Source organism: Sturnus vulgaris, chromosome 1 (assembly GCF_052056855.1).
Source record: "Sturnus vulgaris isolate bStuVul1 chromosome 1, bStuVul1.hap1, whole genome shotgun sequence".
In the NCBI taxonomy this organism is placed as follows: domain Eukaryota; kingdom Metazoa; phylum Chordata; class Aves; order Passeriformes; family Sturnidae; genus Sturnus; species Sturnus vulgaris.
In genome coordinates, this window is record NC_142243.1 from 143,682,074 (window position 1) to 143,701,639 (window position 19,566).

The 19,566-nt window shown below is 40.9% G+C and overlaps 2 protein-coding genes across 10 annotated transcripts in view; one reads left to right on the top strand and one right to left on the bottom strand.

Moving 5' to 3' along the window:
- The window catches only part of COL14A1 (collagen type XIV alpha 1 chain), a 112,035-nt gene extending 101,038 nt beyond the window's left edge, over positions 1-10,997 (top strand). For 4 of the 8 annotated variants that reach the window (XM_088178797.1, XM_014870115.2, XM_014870116.2 and 1 more), the window contains 4 exons: positions 271-459; positions 7,557-7,634; positions 8,560-8,715; positions 10,078-10,997. In XM_088178797.1, the coding sequence (XP_088034923.1) occupies positions 271-459; positions 7,557-7,634; positions 8,560-8,715; positions 10,078-10,400 (746 nt within the window). In that variant the 3' untranslated portion in view covers positions 10,401-10,997. Of the gene's footprint in view, positions 1-270; positions 460-7,556; positions 7,635-8,559; positions 8,716-9,511; positions 10,054-10,077 lie in introns of those variants that run through there. The other 4 variants (XM_014870117.2, XM_014870119.2, XM_014870120.2 and 1 more) reach the window with 3 other exon arrangements.
- A 3,360-nt stretch (positions 10,998-14,357) lies between these two features.
- Positions 14,358-19,566, bottom strand: part of MRPL13 (mitochondrial ribosomal protein L13) — a 29,595-nt gene continuing 24,386 nt past the window's right edge. For both annotated transcript variants that reach the window (XM_014870124.2, XM_088178822.1), the window contains exon 7: positions 14,358-14,664. In XM_014870124.2, the coding sequence (XP_014725610.1) occupies positions 14,640-14,664 (25 nt within the window). In that variant the 3' untranslated portion in view covers positions 14,358-14,639. The remainder of the gene's footprint in view (positions 14,665-19,566) is intronic.

Consider the following 19,566-nt stretch of genomic DNA (forward strand, 5'->3'; position numbering starts at 1 on the left):
CTTCTGCTGCAACAATTTTAAATTTTTATAGACATAAAATACAAAAGCCCCCTAAACCGTTACCAAAGTAAGAAAATAAAATCCTGCACAATAGTTCTTCCATTTTCTGTGCACTCTCTAAACTACCGTTTCTCCCCCAACAAGTGCACAACTTCATAATACCAAAGCATGACAGACCACAGCCTTGAGAAACTGCCAGTACTCTGTTCAAACTTCTCTGAACCAGATTTTCTGCTGCTACTTGAAAATTATGACTTTTTTTCCTGATAGGTCATATGGCAAGATATAACTCGATTCTGAACCAGATTCCAAGCCAGTCTGTCTCAACACGAACCATTGCAGGACCTCCTGGTGAGCCAGGTCGGCCAGGGGCTCCGGGGCCACAGGGTGAGCAAGGATCACCAGGCATGCAAGGGTTTCCAGGAAGCCCTGGTCAACCAGGAAGACCAGGAGAAAGAGGTAGGCTTCATACATTACAAATGCAAAATTATACCTCCCTTTCCTGATACATTCTAATAGCTTTTGTCTCCTGTCTAAATGTGAAAGCAACATTTTTTCTCACTAATTAATTGGTGAGCTTAACACAGGCCATAGTGAAGGCTCTGGAGACTCTGTCATGAAGGTCATGCAGGCTTTGCTGAGTGTGATTTGGCAGGATCAGACAGAGGTTTAATGTTTAAACTGCTGAAGATTGGTGGAATCAAATTGTACACATCTCATCACATCATGTTTCATCTTAGTAAGACTCCAATGTGAGCAGAATCTCTAAATGTATAAGCAAAAGAGCAATTGAAGAAAGTCAGGTGCAAAATTGACTTGTATGTTGGGGAAATGTTGAGCTTTTCTGGTAACTTGAAATGTGCAATCTAGGAATTTTTGAGTCATGATCACCTGAAAGAAACAAGATTGATGAGAAGAGAGAAAAATTCCTAGTTTGAGGAGTTGACAGAATCATAAAGATGAAATGGTGAGGTCAGAGAGAAGTAATACACTTAACATTTAGAAGAATTGTCTTCTGCATTCTCACATGTAGGCTAGATCCCATTCTCCTTTCCTCCACGAGCATTGTCTAATAATGAAACAAGTTCCATGTTTGATTTACTCTCCTTCTGTGCAACCCTGGGTATCTTTTGTGTCCCAGAGAAGCCCTAACCTCAGAAGGTAATACTTAGTAGATCTATAATTGTGAAAGTGCTTTGAAGAACATCACATGAGAAGGTGACCAAAACCCCAAGAGATAAATGTGATATTCAGAAGCAGCGAATTGTTTTGCTGTCACAATATCTGCTAACTGGGATTTTAAAAATTAATTGCTGTGAAGGCTGTTCATGAACTTAATAGTTACAGTTCACAGTAGCCATTAGGACCATAGTTAAAACATTGTTTTTAACAGAAAGTTTTTGAGTAAACCTGTGAGCCTTGCCCTCAAGATTGTAATTCCCATTAGCATTTTGAAAAAAGAGGCAACGTTTCAGGTACTGACACTCAGTCCTGCTATTGCCTGTTCCAGCTGAGCAAAAACCAGACACTGTCCAGAAAGAAGGAGGAATGAGGGAGTATGAGACAAATAGAAAAAAGATTGGAAGAGACAGCAGTTGAGGAACTGATTTTAAAAAGGGTGATCTGGAGACACTGAATGCAGATTTCAGGATACCTGATTCCACACTAATACTAGCATATTTTAAATCTTTACCTTTTTGGGAAGAGATTTTTTCAAGCTAGGACTTCAGGAAAGGGACAATCAAAATTCCAGGCTGCAGAAAAGGAGCATGTCCAACACTTATCCTTTACTTCCCATTGTATTTGCTGTGCTGATGTCCAGACACACATGCTGGAATCACAGAGTGATTAGATACATTTAAATGAAACACGGCGTGGGCTGGCCCAGTGCAGACAATATTAATGTCAGGGAAGCAGCATTGGCCATAGACTACAGAAAGGGTAAAAAGACATTAAAAAGCATATTGCCCCTTCCCTCTCTATTACTCTTTCTTCTCTGTATGGATAACTGATGTTAGAAGGGACTGATTTTGGCAGGTAGTGCTTATGGGGAGTTTTATACTTGGTAGAGAGAAAGCTCTAATCAAGCATCCTTCAGAACTGCAGTCAGCCAGGCCTCTGTGCAGATTTTCATAAAATGTGATACCAAATGTTAGGAGTGTTTTACAATATTTTCAGCTTAAAATGAGGTTGTTTCAAGAATCAAGAATCCGTGTGTAAACTTTAAGACAAAATAATTGGCTGGTTTATTTGGAGTGAAAATGGACTTTAGTACATTAATGTAACTGGAGCTTTGAGCAGAATCTGGAAGAAAGTGGAAGGAGCTCCTTCAGAATCTAGGCAAAAATGTATAATAATTTATTGCTCCTTGAGGATTTAATTTCTTCAGAAGCAACTGAATTTTTAGACTGATGTGTGTTTCATGTAATAGGACCTTAAGAGAGGAGGGTAAATGGAGTCAGACTTCATCCCTTGCTGTGTTCTGAAGCATTGTTTGCATTTAACTTGTTTGGCAAACACAATGTATAGTCCTGTCCTGAAGATCTCCAGCCAGTCACCTGGAAGTCTTTATGAAAAATGTGTTTCTTTTCACTAATGTCACCAGCATTTTGATTGTACATGAAGCCAATTTAATGTTCAAGCACAGTGCCAGATTAGCAACTCTGAAAGTCAGGCTCCACCTCTAAGTTGAGAAAATGCCCTGCAACAGAGTGTGCTAAGAAGTAATAGTCATTAGAACCAAGAAAACCTGTTTGCTTATCTAGCAGTGTTGCTTTTTCCCTCTCAAACTGTTGGAATTGCTGCAAGAGCCTGTTACTGGCTCTGAGCTGAGTGGCAATGTGCTGGTAGAGCAGGAAGATAAAAAGGTGGGGAAGGCCAGATTTTTCTTTCAGCTCACCTCTCTTGCCTACCACCTATTCAATCCCAGCCTATAAGAAGGGGGCACTTCAGAAAGCAGTGTGTGGAACTGGTTAGAAATGGTGCACCAAAGAGAGCTTTACTGGAAAATGTCAGCAGAGAGACACATCAGTGAACTTGCCTGCTAACTTGCCTGGCCAATAACTTCTTTTCCATTGTTTACCTTGTCACTCTGCCAAGCGTTAATCAGGGGCTTTGGAAGGAGACATGGATTGAGAGAGTGTATGGAGTTCTGTTAGAAACCTCCACTTGAACTTGTAGGTCCATGATGTCCCATTCCTGGATGGGATTCCTCTCAGTAGTAACACACTGAGCTGGTCTTCCAAGAAAGACCACCTCAGTGAGAAAGGACAAGTCATTCCCTCGACAGATTCAGTTCTCAGTGTCTGTTGCCAGCTGAGAGGCCACGTTGTGTTACCACGCCCCTACAGTACACAATCCCTGATAAATTGCTAGAATTTTGCTCTTTGCTTATTTGCATAAATATAGGAGTTTGGAAAAAAACCAAACACTGATTATTCTCAGCCCTCATCTCTATTTTAATTTTAGCTAGCTCACAGCACTGGTTTCTATTTTTCTTTCAGCTAGTTTGAACGTATTTTATTTTGGTTTTGTTTATGAGCTGGGGCTTAAACAACTAGTGTCTGGCTTCTGAGTGCCCAGGAAATAGTTGCACCTCTGCAAAATGGTATAGAAACCAAAAGAGTCAACATGGTTTTTTATTCTTTTTGGTTTCCAGTTATTTTTATAATATATGGGTAATTTTCTCAACTTTGTGGAAAATCGAAAAGCCATAGTAAAAATTATTCTAAGACTCTGCTAGCTTTCAGATGCCGTGAAAGTGCAGTTTTTCTACTATTGAATGGACTTCAGCTCTTACTGAAGTAGCTCTTACTACTAGCAAGAATAAAACCTAGTAGTGAATAAAATTTAGAGCTACTCAGCCCATCCCACTATGATTAAAGTAAAATAAATACCTAAACTGTCACTGGGAAAGTTACTGTTCTCAAGCACAGCTTCCTCCTTATTTGCTTCCTGGCTTAATATGAAAGAGCCAGTTAAACATGTGTTATCAAAAGCCACGTTTACAGCTGTGATGGCAAAATTTCTGCGGAATTAAATGGAACTTTTGCCAGTTGAGTCAATTAAATATTTTTATTTCCAGTTTTAGCTTCATCTGGATTAAAAAAGAAAAAAGTCACAACCCTGTGTTATTATACACTATGCTCACAGCTGAACGTCTTGAAAAGAGGACATTTTTGGTAGTAGTTTAATTTTTCTTAAGTGCAATACATAGTTCTCCTCACAGGATAGTATTCTCTTAAAGACAAAATTAGATAAAGAACACCTGAGATTTCCATTTGTGCAGAAACCATGGAAATTTATTTTTCTTTGCTAGAGAATGTGTTCATGACCTTGGTTTTGTTTTCAATAACTGATGCTAGCAAAGTTATCTTTAGTGAAGGGTTGGAAATAATTGATTTCAGTTGCTTGTGATCTCCATGGGGCCGAACTGAAGACATTGCTTATCTTGGATGGGGACAAGACATAAACCCATGGTTAGCATGAAGGGGAGGGACAATTTGATGGTATTGCTGAAGCATATCCAGAGCACAAATATGAAAGCAGCTCCTGGGATCTGAAGGCATTCTTAACTCAAATGGCAAGTTTTGATATACACGCTTTCTTTCTGAGGGCAATCAACCACTGCAACAACCTACAGTGCAGCAACCTACAGTGCAGTAACCTACAGTGCAGTAACCTGCAATGCAGTAACCTACAATGCAGTAAACTGCACAAAACACAAGAGTGATGGCTTGTCTGGTTGGCTTTCTGTAAAGCCATACTCTGCTGGCACCAAAGATGCCTTGGGTGAATTTTGAATATTCTGCCATTTATTAGGAATGAGACCATTTATTAGGTCTGTAAGTATCTTAAATCCCTTAGGGAAGCCCATGGCTTTAACTCATGACCATTTTGCCTTAGGAGTAGGATATTTTTGCATCAGTGTTTATGTTCTCTGTAACTTGGATAAACTTTACTGGAAATCAGATTAAAAGAAACCTGATGCAAGCTTTTATCTTGGCCTTCGGTGTTTAATTTCAAAGAAGGTTTGTCCTCCACAAGAGATTAATAATTTATTCTGGAATGAATGTTTTCTTCTTAGGCTGAGTAGATTTGTTCCATGTTTAGTGTTTCTTACTGACGTTTCATCCTGTGAACATCACATATGGGTGTGTAGTTTTATGTGTGTTAATAATTATAATAGAGTGCTTGGCAGGCTGTGATTTCAAAACATCGTGGCTGTTGCCTTTGAAGTCGCCAAGTAATGTTATCATGCAGTAGGATAAGCAATGGTCCTTGTACTAAACATCTGTGTAGATTGTAGATGGTTGTAATGGGTCAGTCTTCTTAGGAAAAAAGTCATTCACACAAACAGACTTTGATTTTGCAAAGGGCAAGCCTTTTCTTGCTGGTCCTGTGTGTAAGAGGTAATTTGGATACATTTATCTTGTTACAAAGCCTGCAGCCCAAGTAGAGAATTGCAATAGATAAGTTTCTGCATATGTTTGAAGAAAGCCAGGGCTAAGCAAATTTCGGGCATCTGGAAAAAAAAAACCACCACACTTCCCTCAAAATTCTGCAACGGAATGAAATAAAAGGCAATAAAGAGAAACAGGCAATGCTTTAACTATGCCAGGACAGTGGCAAAGAACCTTGTAGAGGTAAGATAAAGAAATCATCATGCTTTTGTTAAAAATTACTTGCTTACTGTGGATTTAGGTTGCAGTGGTGTGGCCTGTTTTCCACGTGGCTAGGTCAGACAATATGTTGTCCTGGAAGCCTCTTGTTCCTTCAGAAGACCCAGAACTCCTCCACAGATAGAGAATCCAGTTCAGTTTTTAGTGGACTCATATTTTATAAACTTGATGTGAGCCATTCTTTGCCACTGATGGGTTCTAATTACAATTTTTTTTCCACACTTAGACTTCTTATTTACTTATTTGCTTCCATTACAAATTAGCTTAAGAAGGTAAAAAAGATATTCTGTGACTCCCTGAGGGGAAACCTGATGAGAATGGGCTGAGGTCACTTGGTTTGTTCAGCCAGGAGATGGAGGAGAGAGCTCATTGCAGTTACAACTTCCTCGTGAAGAGGAGAGGAGGGGCAGTCACTGATCTCTGTGGTCTGCAGTGACAGGACCCGAGGGAACAGCCTGAAGTTGTGTCAGGGAAGGTTTAGGTTGAATATAAGGAAAAGGTGCTTGACCCAGAGGGTGTTTGGGCACTGGAGCAGCTCCCCAGGGAACTGGTCACAGCATCGGCCTGACAGAGCTCAAGAAGCATTTGAACAATGCTCAAAAACCATTTGGAAAAGTGTTTGGCACTTTGGTGTGGCCCTTGGGAATGATCCAGGGCTGGGAATCAGACTCGATGATCTTTGTGCTGTCTTCCAATTCAGCCTATTCTGTGATTCTATGATTCCTAGCAAAAATGAGGTGTTCTCCAGCTGTTTTGCCCTAAGAGGTAGCAGTTACCTGAGCAGAGAGGAAGGAAGGAGCCCAGTCAGTTGGAGCTGTAGATGTTGCCCCATCCAGGGCAGCAGCTGTTTTCTTTCTGCTCTGTGTTGATGAAGGTACCATGTACAGACTTTGACTCTGAAAGTGGAGAAGCTGTGAAGCCAGGAGAGCAATTACCAGTGCTGGGAGGGAGGTCTGGAAAATGGGGGGGAAGTCCCACAAACCAGCCTGGATTTGGTGTCTTTGAACCATCCAAATCAAACATAGACTTTATGAGAGTTTCCAAGTCACCAGTGGAAACTTAGGGTCTGGAATTTATAGTTTCTACACCTACTATAGTTCAACACTGCTTATTGTGATGGCTACATATAGAAAGTGTTTTTATAGGATGCCATAGAAGTAGTGCAGAAGGAGATGGAAAGCTGGAAGTAAGTAGTGCTTTTTCTGAATTACTAGATTTGGGATCTCCATGGATCAGACACAAGGAGAGAAATTTAGTCCCACAAGTGAGTGCAGGAACACAACTGACTGGCTCTGCCTGTTGGAATATCAGTTTCAAGACTGGGAAACACTCAGATTGGGCTTTATTTGGGAGTCAGGTTTTGACTGTGAAGAAACTCCTTTCTCATGTGTTAGCAACAATCTGCTGTAACAGGTAACAACTCTATGAACAATCGTGTGCTGAACCACTCTTTAGTGTTTGAATGTTTGAAGGAAAATCTGCAGTACCACTAAAAATTTGACTTTTCTGGGCCACACAGTAATTTATAGCTACGAGGATTGGAAGACTCTTCTGACTTACTATAGTTGCACCTTGGTGTAGTCCAGAAGCACTTTCCACAGGAACTGCAGCCTGGAAACTGGCTGATGCCTCTACATACCATCCTGATGAAACCACCATAGCAGCAGGAATCTTTAAGACCCCAAGAATGACATTGCCCTTCAGAGGCTGTCAGGGAGGGACAGAAAAAGAACCAAATAATTTTTAATTTTCATCTCCTTCCTTCTCTGCCATCTCTTTTTAGATGAAAAATAACATATGGAATGATAATCCTGGTTAAATAATAAGCACTGCTCACTCTTTTGATCAAAATGTGACTGAATACTATTTCCTTAGGTTTACCAGGTGAGAAAGGAGAAAAAGGCAATCCAGGTGTTGGAACACAGGGACCCCGAGGCCCACCAGGATCCACAGGTAAACTTACATTTGAGGCATCTGTCTTAGACCACTCTGACCCACATGTGAAGAAGCTTACAGCAGCTCTGTCCTTCTCCTTAAGGAGAGTAGCAGAAGAGTAGCAGTTCAGGCACCTTAACTCTCATAATGTTCTTATTATGTATGTAATATCATGTTGAGATGTGCCACATGATGATGTCCCCCATCACAAATGTATTTTCATTTTCCCTATGATAAACTGCTTCTCCAAGCCCACCTTTTTAAAATGTTTCAAGTTTGTTTTTTTTTCAGACATGGGTTCTGGAAGGAGAAAATATTAATCTGGAATAATTGCATGTTTTCTCATTCACTTATTGTCATACCTAAACTTGGGTTGACAGAGAAATGTATAGTAATTAGCACATTGTATCACATGGATTTATGTTTAGGTCCTGAAAAAGCAGAGAGAGTGATAACCAGGTCCTATTGAAACAGGAGTAAAATTGCATTGACCTCATGAAGATATCCTGGCCATTAGGCACTGGTATCAAGTCACAGCATTACCCAGAAACTGTATTGAAAGGGAGTAGGAGGAATCAAGAGCTGTGCAGGCATCCAGGACTGTCCTTTCCCCATGAAAATCCCCTTCCAGAAGTCTGATGTTTGGTGAAACATTTGCTCCAGTTCTGGCTAGAAGCTGTGAAGCAGCAGCCAGAGAGGAAGCTCCTTTGGAGTGGGTCTCCTCTCAGGCTGCTGCTCTCTCTTTCTTGCCAGAGGCTGAAGTCTTTCCCTCAGCTTGCCCAGGGGAGTCAGAGCCAGGATGCCTTGCTCCTCTGCTCAAGCTGCCCCTGGAAGTGTTTATAACACACTCAGTGCCATGTTTTCCAGGCCAGGAAGGATGGCCTCCTATCCCTGCTTTCACGAAAGACACTACTCAGATGTTTCGTCTCCCTGTTCTATGCAGGACCTCCAGGAGAAAGTCGAACTGGCAGCCCGGGACCACCAGGATCTCCAGGCCCACGAGGTCCTGCTGGTCACACGGGATCCCCGGGCTCTCAGGGTCCTGCAGGGCCTCCAGGGTACTGTGACCCATCCTCCTGCGCTGGGTATGGCATGGGAGGTGAGTAGTGAGGAGTCGGGACAGCTGCCGTTTGCAGAGGTGTGGGTGGCATTTTCTAACAGCCCAAGTGAGATGGAGGCTACCAATGAACCTTGCACTAAAATGTGGTGGCTCCCTAAAAACCCACGTGTCCAGTGTGGCTCTGCTTTGTGGGACTGCAGCATGAAGAGAAGGCGACCCAGCATAGTGACCAAAGGGAAGTGACCACCGTCTGATCCCAGCCTGTAAAACTGATCCTGTCTAGTGGGTTTTGTCCTGTATGTGTTTGTGTAGTTGTACAAGCCTGCTCCATCTCAATAGTCTCTGTTGAAGCCCTGCCAACTCATGTTTGTGACAGCAGAGTTTTTACACTTGTAGTTTTTCAAACGTGTTGCTCAACTTCCCCTTCCATGTGCCTCTGAGTGGCATGAGAGCATGACCCTTACTAAACCTAGTAGTGTAGTGTAACCTGGCACAGGGATGCACGTGTCCATCATTAACCAGTGAAGCCATCTGGAGAAAATGATTCTTTCTATATCTTCTCTGTATCCTACTTTCCCATCTTGTTATAGCACGGAAAGGCCATGGGAAAAAGTTAACAAATTACCAAAAATTATATCACCCAACCTAAAATCAAAATTTATCAGTAAAGCACTAAACTACAAATGTTATGCATAAGGCATATTTGTTTGATGTTTACAGTTTAATCTGCCCCTGAGCTGATTTGTATGTTTTACTTACCTGAATGTTTTTGTTGTCGTCTCTTCCTATCCTTTCTCCTCACTTCCCCTCCCCGTTGTTCATTTCCTGTTTTAAGGCCCAATCCCTTACAATGGCTACCAATCCAGAAGGTGAAAGGCTCATTCTGGTTCAGGTCTCATTGGGCTGAAGGTCAGAGATGGATGCTGAACTGCTCTGTGCTTTCCAGCAACGATAATGACTACCACTAATGAACTTACAGCTGCTGTACATGCACTTGGCTTCCTGGCACTGCTAAAAATTATTGCCTGACCCAGTTTTGCCTGCTAATCATGTATTCTAGCCCATAATTGGAATAAGCTATAGCAGGCAGAGTGTGCAGTGTATAATGAGCACAGTATTACAACTGGACATTTGACAAATTGTGGTGGTGGTTTCCAACTAACTTGGCTGTCTGTTGGTGGGTTTCCAATTGCTCCGGCTTATTAATTTTGTTAAATGTTTTCATTGTTCATTTATGTGAATAAAAGATGTGTATTTAAAGATTATATATTATATACTCACACACATGATATAGAAATGTATCTTATATATAAAATGTCAATTTCCTAATGAATGCTTTAATTTTCTACTCCCCTTCTCCTGTGTTAACGGTGTGAATACTCTTGGTGGTGGTGGGTTAAGGTGGATACGGTGAGCCAACTGATCAAGACATCCCAGTAGTGCAGTTGCCACATAACTCCTACCAAATCTATGACCCTGAGGACCTTTATGATGGTGAGCAACAGCCGTACGTAGTTCACGGGTCCTACCCCTTACCATCCCCATACTCCCAGTCCTATCCATCACCTCATCTTGCTCAACCAGAGTTTACTCCTGTTCAAGAAGAGATGGAAGCCGTTGAGCTGAGATCCCCGGGAATCAGTCGCTTCGCGAGGAGAATCGCCAAAAGGAGCGCCCAGAGCCCAGGACGCACAAAGGCGAACGGAAAGAGCCCCTCTCAATGAACTCTTCAAAAAAGGGAAACGTTTTATGCACACCTGTCTTCGGCCTTTTGTCCCAGTGCTTCACCTGTCACTAAAGATGTTTACAGGCTCTTATGTTAAAGGAGAAAAAAGTGTACATGGCCAGTTGACACAACAAATAATGGTAATAATCTTGCATGCCAGAAGTTTAGTATGTTAGTGGGTTGGTGCTAGCTGATGATGAAAGGTCACTTGTAGATCCTTCTCTACTGTTCCGTTCACTCTTCTAACTGTATCTGAAAAAATGCATCTGGCTAGGTGGTGTACTTAGAACCATTCACAAAAGTTAATGTTTTGTTATCCATTTTTTTCCCTGATTATTTTCTGTTTGTTTTGGATGAATTTCTTTACTAGCAGAGTAACCTGACTAAATCCACTGGAGAACAATGCATCAAGTGTCCTTGAACCCGACTTACTATCCTTTTGCAAAGATTTCTTACATTAACAGACAATTGTTTTCTTAACTCACCTAAAATAAATACACAAGAATGTTCTGTGGGAGCACACTGATAATTTATTGTGAACCTTTTTCATTTCTGTTTTGTATGCAAATAAAAGTGGCAAGCTTTTGTATGGTAATTCTGTATTCATTTGATTTTTAACTCAAAACAATCGCATTAGACCTTCAGGGGATAGAATGTAATGAGAAGGAAATACATTTCCTGTTTTCAACACTTCGGGGCAATGGTTTTATTTTAAAGGATGTACTAAAAACATCATTTAGCCTTATTTTTAAAATTGTATATGGACAAATGCAGAAAGTAACTACGAGCTGAGGTAGTTGTACCAACTGTGGATGTGAGATTCCACATGCCAACATGCCCAAGCCAAAAGCCTGGCAAGTGTAGTTGGGATGGCAACTTGGATCAGCTAACAAGGAGAGGAAGGCAAAATGCCAACCCAACCACTTGAGCACAGAGCAATTCATCATCTACAAACAAGGTAAGTTATAAAGACTCAATAAACAGTTTTGAACAGTAGAGACTGAGCAAGATTTAGCTCAAAAATATCCATTTAAGTTGAAAGCGTAAGTTTGAAACACTTTTTCTTCAGCCTGATACAGACATGGAGAGGCTGTGCTATATATCCTAGGATGTCTTCCTGCTCATCCCTGACTCGGAGGGGGTCTAGCCATATTCTACAGTAAAGAAAAACCTGTCAGGTTTGGCCTCTGGCCACTGCCAGCAGCTCCCTTAGCTCACCAGGAAGAAGATGAATGGGTACCTTTACTGTGTAATCTCCAATTATCTCACCTAGAATTCAGCCTCATTAGTAGCACACACGATTTGCACATGACAAGCAGGGTCTGGCTGGGGGGCTTCCTAAGTTCTTTCTGTTTTCCCATTACTTCTTTCACCTCTGACTCCAACCATTTTCTTGGGGAAAGGCGATAAAAGTTGATGGAATGTGAGTTGAACGTCATTTCATTACCCACACTTGCAATTCAAATAGAAGGTAGAAAAGTATAATGTAGTTTATGGACTTTTTTTAGCAGCTTAACCCCACTTGAGGTAGAACATTGAGGCCTCATGTGAGCATGGCTCTCTTGGCCACAAGCAGGTACCACAGCCTGGCACATGCAACTGATACTCAGAGGCATTATTAAAACTAAACACAGTAATGCCTGGGGTCACAGGATTAATTTCCCTGCTGGCACTGGCTGTGAACACCTGTGTTAATTTACTCCACTGCAAACTCCCCCTGCCCCTCCCTGGGTAGCCCACTCCCACCCATGTTCTACTGACACAGCTCAGAGTTCTGCCTGAGATATGCTGACCTGCAGGTCCTGTGGAAGTGATTGAGAAATGACTGATGGAACTGATTTCAAGCAATTCTGCTCGTGTTGTCCTTGAAAGACTTTGAGTCTCCTGCTAACAGTGCACAATATATTAGTCCTGACTGGCCATCCTGCAACACTATATCCAAATCTCAAGTTCTTGTGGAACCACTGAGAGTGATAAGGCAACACCAGGGATGTAGGGACAGCATAATCAAACTGATCAAAATAAGGCAATTGGTGTTATTTATTCCATGTACCATCCTGATGCTGACCAAATCCCTGAGAGCGCTTGTGGTGTGCAGTCGATGTCACCTGTGCTCTGCTGATCCAACAGCTCCCACACCAGACTCCTGAGCTGGGGGAGCATCTGGAAGCAGCCCAGCACCCCTCTCACAGGAATTCGGGTGCTCTCGGCCTGAGGGATCCCCTGTGTGGGCCACCTGCACAATCGGCTGCCACTGCCACCTCCTCACACCACAGGGATGTACGTGGAGTGAATTAAACAAATAACTTGGGGATAATAAAGTGGCCGTATTCATTCCAATTTTATAACAATTTATATACTAAAGCACAAGCTTCAATTGCAGTAGTTAATTTAACTTTCTATTTACTGTGCCATTTACTGGCACCATGCTGACCAGAATGCTTCTGGTTTCATCAATCATATAATCAGTCACTTGCTGAATATACCTTAGTAGTAAAGAGTAACTAGTGGGCATGACCCAATTACAAAAATACTATTCAGGAATTGTGTGTTTGCCAGAAGAAGTAAGACACAGTCAGCCAAGATTTTCTACAAAATCCGGTCTGAATAATCAAGTGTCTCATATTTTTTCCAGACCACCTAAGAAACTGAAGCTGCTGACTGAACTATTCAGCACATAATGAACAGCTGATGCCACACAGATCTTAACAATAAACTGTGTACTGTGTCCTTACACAGAAAAGAGTGCAACCTAGGACTTTCACAAATACTTTCACTGGTTACTACAGTGTAGTAACTGACGTGGAAGCGAAGGCTGCACATTCACTAGGCAGGAATTTTTCCTGGGATAAGCCCATCTGAATGTGAAAGGCCAGCCCAATACCAAATCATTATTTCATGTAATGAAATATGGTTATAAATAAGCAACTGGTTTTTTTCCTGTACGATGCTTGTATGAAACAGGTGTAGAACACTCAAATTCTCCTCACAAAACATTGTAAAATTTGGCAAAAAATGTACCAACATTTCCTGCAACACAAAAAACAACAGGTGCTTTACTTATCTACAGAATAGCTTTGGCTTGAGGGTTTTCAGAGCAGGAAAACAGAATGGAATTTCAGGGAAGTAGCTTGCTAAAGTGAAGTAAATTTTAACTATTTTTTGGCATCATTGAACACTTAAATTTGGTTTCCTCTTTTGGTTTTCATAATAAAAATGTTGCTGCTTTGTTCTGTAATATGTTCCTTAAAGTAAGTAAGGCATGTTCCTGTGACTTGAATGAAAATCAGACTGAGGCTGAAGGTGGAAAAAAGGGAAAAGTATCTCTCTGTGATCTGCCCTTACTGCCTGTTATTTCAATAAGCTCTTTAATGAAATCTGTTCTTCACTGGGTTGACAGCAGACCTCCTCCTAGTGAGGAAGAGTCACTTCAGAAAACGCACTGCACAGCCCCAGATGGGTGTTTTGGTTGGTATCAAGCAGAATCACCAACACTGGAGTCCAGAGTGTGCCATCTTCAAAAGCCATGCCCAGCTGGAGCAGTGCTCTGCCTGCCTGCTTTCCAAGGCAGACAGAACTGCAGGGATATCGAATCTCCCAATGACAACCATGTAACATCTCAGCATCAAGACTAAAACACCATTAGGAACAGATTTAATGACATTCAGCAGCTAGAAAGTAGAGTCACCCTTGCTATTGTCACTCAGCACACCAAAGATTTTGATGCAAATGAACAGTAGCCTGAAAGAGTAAGATTATTAAAAACTAGTAGTTGTCATTTTGTTTCTTAGAGCACAATGTATCAAGATAGCCAAAGCTCAAGGATGAAAACTTATGGGTGGTGACCATAATTATTCTCTGCTCCTCCTGCATGGAATTCAAGTTTAGCAACTTTTAGAGTGAGCTACTTCATAGCAGTAGTCAATGTATTGTTTTTATGAGACACAAATACTCATTACAAAGTTATTAATTCTTTAATAACAGTATCAAATCAAATGTCATTAACAAATATCATATCACACAATGCAGAGTACAGATGGTATTAACAAGATAATACTTATTCTTATCTATTTCAAATACAGTAATTTCTATAATCTTGCCAAGTCAAGTTTGCTAACAGCTGTCAGAAACATTCAGCATAGAAAGGTTGACTGAGCTGCACAGATGCTTCCATATTACAAGAATTTTCTTTGAAGGAGGAGAGACACTCCTGATGGCACTTCTTCTTTTCTTGTTATTACTTCCTTCGAAAATCTTTAGGTCTGTGGGGGGAAAAAATTGTTTTAAGAAATATATGTGCACTACAGTGGCTTGCTTTAAGGCTGCAGTAGCAGCCTCATCTAGTTTTATTTCCTTACTCTGGTGAAGTTTTTTTGACAAAGATGAATATTTTCTAGATTACACAAACAAGACAGAACAAATTAAAGAAATTTACTAAGACTTCTAAGAATTTACACATATCAGGACTAGTTGATCACTCCTACTTTCCTAAGCAAAACAAAAATCATTTTGAACCGAATGCAGTCTCACAGGGCTGTAAACACGAGCACTCATTTGTCTCCACTTTTAGAAATGGAATAATCCATGCATAAGGTGGTTAAGTTTTAGTTAACAGTACAGTCCACCACAACACTACTCAAATAGTTAAAACTGATGATTTAAAAAACCTCCTAATTTGAATCTTAAAAGTTCTACAATCCCCTTTGCTTAGATGACAAACGTGGGAAACATTCAGATAGAAGCAGGTCGCTGTTTGCAATCCCCTGTGATTTCCTGTTCAGGCACATCTCTCTCCCTGCCTGCCACACAGCCACCGGCTGCAAGAACCACATTCTCCCTGAAACTACACAGCTCAGACCAGCTCATGGCTTTTAGAATGCCGAGTTTGCAGACTAGATGTACGTCTACATCCCTAACATGTCCTGCAGAGAGGCTGCACATCCTGGACTGTGCCCAGTCCCTCCCCAAATCCAAGTGCAGCCCAGTGGTCTCCGAGGTGCCTGGGACACACCCGGGGTGTGCCCAGCACGGAGTGGTGCAGCCCCCATCCCTGCAGCTGTGGGAACACAACGCTCCTCATTGCTCCTCTCATCTGTGAATCAAAGCAGGGGAACTCACCAGGACTCTACAGGAGAGGTATTAAAGGTTTTAGAGACATCTGAAGGAATGCAGGGTCAGATTTGCTGTGAAGTTGAATGAAAAATTCTGGCTTACAGAAAACCTGCAAACTACTGTGCTAACCAAATTAAATTTCCAAAGGTGGTAAATTTTATCTGTAATTTAGCTCAATAACGGAAATGAAAAGCAGACAGCAATGGAAGCAGAGAGATTACTTTAAAGACTGAGTGTTTAGATGGCTGCAGAGATGCCACACAGAAATCCAACAGTTGCTGAATCTTATGTTGCAGCTCTAGAATTTGCCAAGCAATAGCACTGCAAAGTGAAGTCATTCACACAACTCTTGTATAAGCCCATAGGTTCTCACATGAAAGCAACTCTGGAATTCAATTTGTGTTATTTCAAGAGTAACATATAAAATTGTGTGAATTTTATGGAACAACTATAAAGAAGAGATGGTGTTCATACTGTGATGAATCACTGCTTTGTTTCCCATTTAAATAGCATATTCTGTATTAACATTTGGACTTGTAACTTCTGTGCATGACAGAACTGCTGCAAGCACCATATATGTTATTTACATACTTGCTTAATGTTGAACTTGAACGTACTCAACGTTTGGTGCATGCTGGGAAGTCAAGTCACATTTCCTAGAATCCCAGACTTCAGTACTTGGAGATATTCATAGAATCACAGAACAGTTTGGGTCAGAAGGGACCTTAAACATCCTCTGCTTCCAGCCTCTCTGCCATTCCACGTTTCGTCACTCAGATCTCACCCTGCATGCCAGAATAGGTATTTCATTATATCAAACTGTTTGTGGAGTAGTAAGAGTATGGGATTTTGAAAAATTCTCAGTGACTTTGAAGTTTTAACACTACATACATCCTAGACAGGTAGACAGTGCTGGAAGATTTGAGGCAACACAGCATGGCAAAGACATACTTGTCTTGCAGCTTATAGTAATCACTCTTTTTTTATAGGCCAATCCATCCTCTTGTGCATTGCTCAAAGGATTTTGCATTTTTCTATGAACAGCTCACTCAAAACTTCAATCTAGGGTTATGCTGGAGTGCTGCAGAACTACGGATCTCACAGCACTTTGTTCTGGGGTGAAAATCCTTTTTTTTCCTTGCTTGCTTGTAATCTGCATTTCAAATTTAATGCTCTTTGTCTTAAAATTTAAATGCATAAAAATGCACAAAACACTGGACTCTTAGTTTGTAGTCTTATGAAGTTAATGAAGCTTAAAAACATGATTTTCCACACTGAAAGACTTGTGTGAACAAATACAAAAGTTTTTAAAGCCTTTTCTATTGCCACAGTAGGCTTTTTATGCCACTAGTACTTGGCTTTTGGTCTGCTTTTGAAGAGTCCTTGGCACCAGGGAAGCTAAGCCTTGAAAAACACTGCCTTTGGCAAAAGTGTTATAGCCGTTTTGTCAGATGAAGAATATGAACCCACAAAAACGTTGTCAACTCAGAGAGAATTATGAACTACTTGTAAGCATCAATGGGTAACTGCTCATTGATAAGTGACATAAATCCATGTGAGTCTTCTTTGATGGCAGTGCTTCTGCCCTTCCTCAGTAAAGGCCTGAGTTTCTGCACTTGGAACAAAGGAAATGCTATCTCCTAGAACGGACAGTTGAGAAATTCACCCAAAGGCAAGACTTCACATAGCTGCTTCTCTTCTTTTTATTTTTAAAGTAACACTCTTGGAGGAAAAAAAAAGCTTTGCTGCATATTGTCAGGACACTCCAAGACAAGGGGAAATAGGGGAATGTGGGAACCAATGTCTCTGCAATCGATGCTGAAACGCAAACTATTATGGGTTCACTGAAAATATGCAATATTAGTCTGTGCAGCAGATGTCTACTATCAAAATATGTAAAATATTTGTCTCACTAACATTTTTATACTCCACATAAAAAGTGTTATGACAGTTCTGTGAGTTCTAGGCAAAATACTCAGCAAATTAAATCAGCAATCCATTCATTAGAGGAGGCCTCTCAGTGTTTCTCTCTTAACAAATACTTTACCACTGAGTAAAAGGCACTGAAGAGCTCATCCTAAGCTCTGATTACAGTTTTAAATCCCTTAAAGCTGCCCAGGGAGGTCATGGATTCTCCCTCTCTGAAGACACTCAAAACCCACCTGGATGCATTCCTGTGTAACCTGCTCTAGGGGACCCTGCCTCGGCAGGGGGCTTGGACTGGATGATCCCCATAGGTCCCTTCAAACCCTCACAATTCTGTAATTCTGTAAATTCTCCTGATTTTTAAGCACACTCACAGCTATCAGAAGAGAAATACAGCTGATGAAAAATGCCAACAATCCACAGCCACTGAAACTTACAAAACAGATAAACCTGCACATATGTCCAGCTCCTAGGATCAGCTTTTGTGATGGAAAACAAAAGGGTCTTAGTGGTCCCCATTGTAACTGGTAGAGAGCTTCCCAAAATTCTGCAGAATTAAAATATTTTATATAAATCTTGTCTTTTGATACAGGCGCCAGCCCTACACTCTGCAATGCTGAAAATAACCAATAGATTGTGAGAGTTTTCCCATTTACAGGTAAGCAGTAACTTCTTTGCTCTGTAGCCCACTTCATGAGATAAGACTGAGGTCAAAATAAATCCTAGGACACGGAGAAGTCCTGCCTTTCTTCCTGGACTTTAGAGATGACTCATAGAGGCTTGTATCCTTGGGCTAAAGCTTGCCTCTGTAAATTCCCTCTTCAATGTCTCTGCAGATTTCAGAGTTACAGTTATGTTTGAAAAGCATTGCACACTGTAGAGCTGGCATCTGTGTCATTAATTAATACTGAAATTTGGTGAACGTACATGTGTTTCTCTGGCAACTCCAACCTACTCCAGCATACACCCCTTTGTGCAGCTGCATAAAACAAGGCTGTCTTTAATCTAGGTCAGTCCTCTGATTCTCCATTCTGTTGCCACATAAGCAGAATGGATAGGCAGGAAAAGTGATGGATGATGGTTAAAATTAGTCTTATTGCCAGAAAAAATGCTCATGAAGCTATGACCTCAGCCTCTGAACATCTCAAATGGCAAACAGAAACTAACAGCACAAAAAGACCTACTTGCAAATTTGCAACTATGATGGGACCCCCCACTTCACAGAATATTCAATATTCTCTTTCAATGTGATGTGAAATATCCTCTTCCAAGGGTATTTTTCCTGTGAGGAAGAACGGGACAGAGACCTCTGCAATAGTTAAATGTGTTCAACTCTCAACTCCTGGAGTGAGTATTTATTTCAATCAGCTCTGAAGAGATGTGCTGCACAGCTCCATCATTATTAAATTCTTGTCAGCACATTCCAGCAATGATGCTTCCCTTTGCCTAGCAATATTTTGTGGAGGTAAAACAGCCTCAGAAAAAATAAAATCAGGGGGATGTGTGTGTTATTCTATGGAGGCCAAATCTAAGTAATCACTAGTCTGTGTTAGACTGCAACTAACTTGATTTAAAAAATACACAGGACAACTTCATCTTATTTCTTGGAAAACATCTTGTAGCATCTTACAGCAAACAGGTTAGCATTACTAACCTCAAAGAAATAATAAAGGTAAGGCTGTAGAGTAATATATGACACTGTCTATTCTATATGTACAGCAGTTATTTTACAATTCAGACAATATTTTAAAACATATTTTCTCTTCATTTTTAATGATTCAGAATACCTCTTCAAATATTTTAGTCCAAATGACTTTGCTTCTTAGAACTTCTAAATGCACTAGGATTAGCTATAACAATATGATTTGTAGTCAACATTGCCCTTCCTTCTTCTTCTAAAAGAAGTGACACATCTCCCTAGTTTCTTCTACCCCATGCTGCTGATAAACAGCATTTGATAACATGACCTTATCTTCTTTCAAGCTCAAAAAATTTGGATAGTCATCTCTCCACAAACAATCCCTACTCACACTGCTTCACTGTTACACTGCATTGTCTGAGACTTTTCAAAACAACTTTTATAAAGTCAAATCCCATGGAATTGTTACAGTCATTTGTGTGCTTGC